At 41.9% G+C, this 1,934-nt stretch overlaps 1 protein-coding gene across 1 annotated transcript in view; it reads left to right on the top strand.

Annotated features, from left to right (window-relative positions):
- Position 1: 1 nt before the first annotated feature.
- LOC103148136 (von Willebrand factor A domain-containing protein 5A-like) overlaps positions 2 to 1,934 on the top strand; it is a gene marked incomplete at both ends in the record, with an annotated part of 3,723 nt that continues 1,790 nt past the window's right edge. Inside the window, 6 exons of the mRNA XM_016678980.1 lie at positions 2 to 188; positions 278 to 444; positions 535 to 649; positions 748 to 923; positions 1,316 to 1,404; positions 1,599 to 1,743. Coding sequence (XP_016534466.1) covers positions 2 to 188; positions 278 to 444; positions 535 to 649; positions 748 to 923; positions 1,316 to 1,404; positions 1,599 to 1,743 — 879 coding nt within the window. The remainder of the gene's footprint in view (positions 189 to 277; positions 445 to 534; positions 650 to 747; positions 924 to 1,315; positions 1,405 to 1,598; positions 1,744 to 1,934) is intronic.

The following is a 1,934-nucleotide window of genomic DNA, read 5'->3' as shown; positions in this document are numbered from 1 at the left end:
TCAGCAGGCCTTCCTGTTGGAGGAGAGTGACGAGAGTCCAGATATTTTCTCTCTGAAAGTGGGCAGTCTGCCTCCAGGAGAGAGCGCCACCATCAGGCTGGAGGACGTCACTGAGCTGGCTGTGCAGGCTGATGATGGGCTGAGGTTCTGTCTGCCTGCTGTGCTCAACCCTCGATACCAACCTCAGGGTAGGAAAACCAGCCGATAGATGGATGCACTCATATACATTTTAATTACAAACTAAGTGACTCCCATTTTTCTCTCATGTTGTTTCCAGGTAGTGAAGGTCCCAGTGTCCAGGTGACCTCAGTTCCAGCCTCTCTGGTGCCCTACAGTCTGTCCTTTTCTGCCCAGGTCTCCTCTCCTCGTCCAATCTCTAAAATAGAGTCCAGTTGTTCTCTGGAGCCTCTTCAGTACCTCAACGCTGATCAAACTCAGGCCACGGTGGGTAGAGAGCTGATGTTATTGCTGGATGTAGTTATTACATACCAGATAAATCACTTCAGTTTTCTTGTTTCTTTTTTTCAACTGTAGGTTAAATTGGGTGCAGGACACAAGTTTGACAGAGACGTTGAGCTACTGATTTATTACAAAGACGCCCACCAGCCCTCTGCTGTGGTGGAGGCAGGACAGGCCTCTGCCAAACCTGGTGAGAACAGATTAGTTTAGGTGTTACTGAATATTAAATGTTAGAATAACAGAAGGTTACTGTTTGTTTTTCTGTTTTCCATCTCCAACATGTTCCAGAATCTCTGATGGGTGATCCAGTGGTGATGATCAGCCTTTACCCAGAGTTCCCCCAATCAGTGATGTCCTCACTTGCTGCCTGTGGAGAGTTTGTGTTCTTGATGGATCGATCAGGAAGTATGGGCTGCAGCATGAACAACAGCACACCACAAGAAACTCGCATTAGCAGTGCAAAGGTATTTATCCATGTTTTATAGTTCAGATTATTTTAGAAGGGTGTTTGTTGAGAGTTGATGACTGGCAATATCTTACCTCTTGTAAGATATTACCTTGTTATTTTAATAAAGGTAATGTATTACCTTTAGTAATAATTCATAATAGATAAGATATTAGTCATCACTTCTTAAGAGACACCTGGTTGTCGAACAAATATGTCTTTTTGGACTTTACGAGCCACCGTTGCTGAGGGATTGTGGTTAAAATTAGCATGTATGTTTTGTGCTACTTCATGGGGTAATTGCAGTGAAATCGTACCTGATCTAACCATTGCAATTTTTTCCACAGTTTTTTTTCAAAGCATGTTTCCTTCTCTCTCTAAGTGTGTTCTCCACTTCCTGTCTTTCTTTAGGACACTCTGCTGCTCCTGTTGAAGAGTTTACCAATGGGCTGCTACTTCAACATTTACAGTTTTGGATCCTCCTTTGAACACATCTTCCCGTGAGTGACATCTAACTCCCAATCCTCAACACCCTTTAATAAGTTTCTTTTTTTATTTCATTTTTCTTTTACTAAAGATTTCACAGATTTCATGTAAAGCTGTAACTTGGTGATAATTTTAAGAGATTATAGTACATTTTGTGGCTTTTGATATCTATTATTTTATTTGACATATCTCCTACTTTTTTTGGCAGTACGAGTGTGGAGTACAGTGAGAAGACCATGAAGGAGGCTCTGGAAAAGGTTGAAAAGATGGAGGCTGATCTTGGAGGGACAGAGATTCTTCGACCTCTCAAACTCTTTTACAGCCAAGCCTGCATTCCCAAACATCCTCGACAGGTCAGCTGATATTGCACCAAACCTGTTTTATCATTTTAGTCTTGCATAAACACTGTGGTTGTTCGGAAAACTCCTTGTGCTCCACAACTTGTGAAATGTTCAACAAACTGTTTGTCATCTTTTGGTGCTCTTCATCCATGTTAACACCACTTGTGTTGTGTTACTAAAACATCAGAGATAGCCTCCTCTCA

This window comes from Poecilia formosa, unplaced genomic scaffold (assembly GCF_000485575.1).
Source record: "Poecilia formosa unplaced genomic scaffold, Poecilia_formosa-5.1.2 Scaffold198, whole genome shotgun sequence".
Lineage (NCBI taxonomy): Eukaryota > Metazoa > Chordata > Actinopteri > Cyprinodontiformes > Poeciliidae > Poecilia > Poecilia formosa.
Note: the sequence above shows the minus strand (reverse complement) of the source record. Positions and strands in the feature narration are given on the sequence as shown.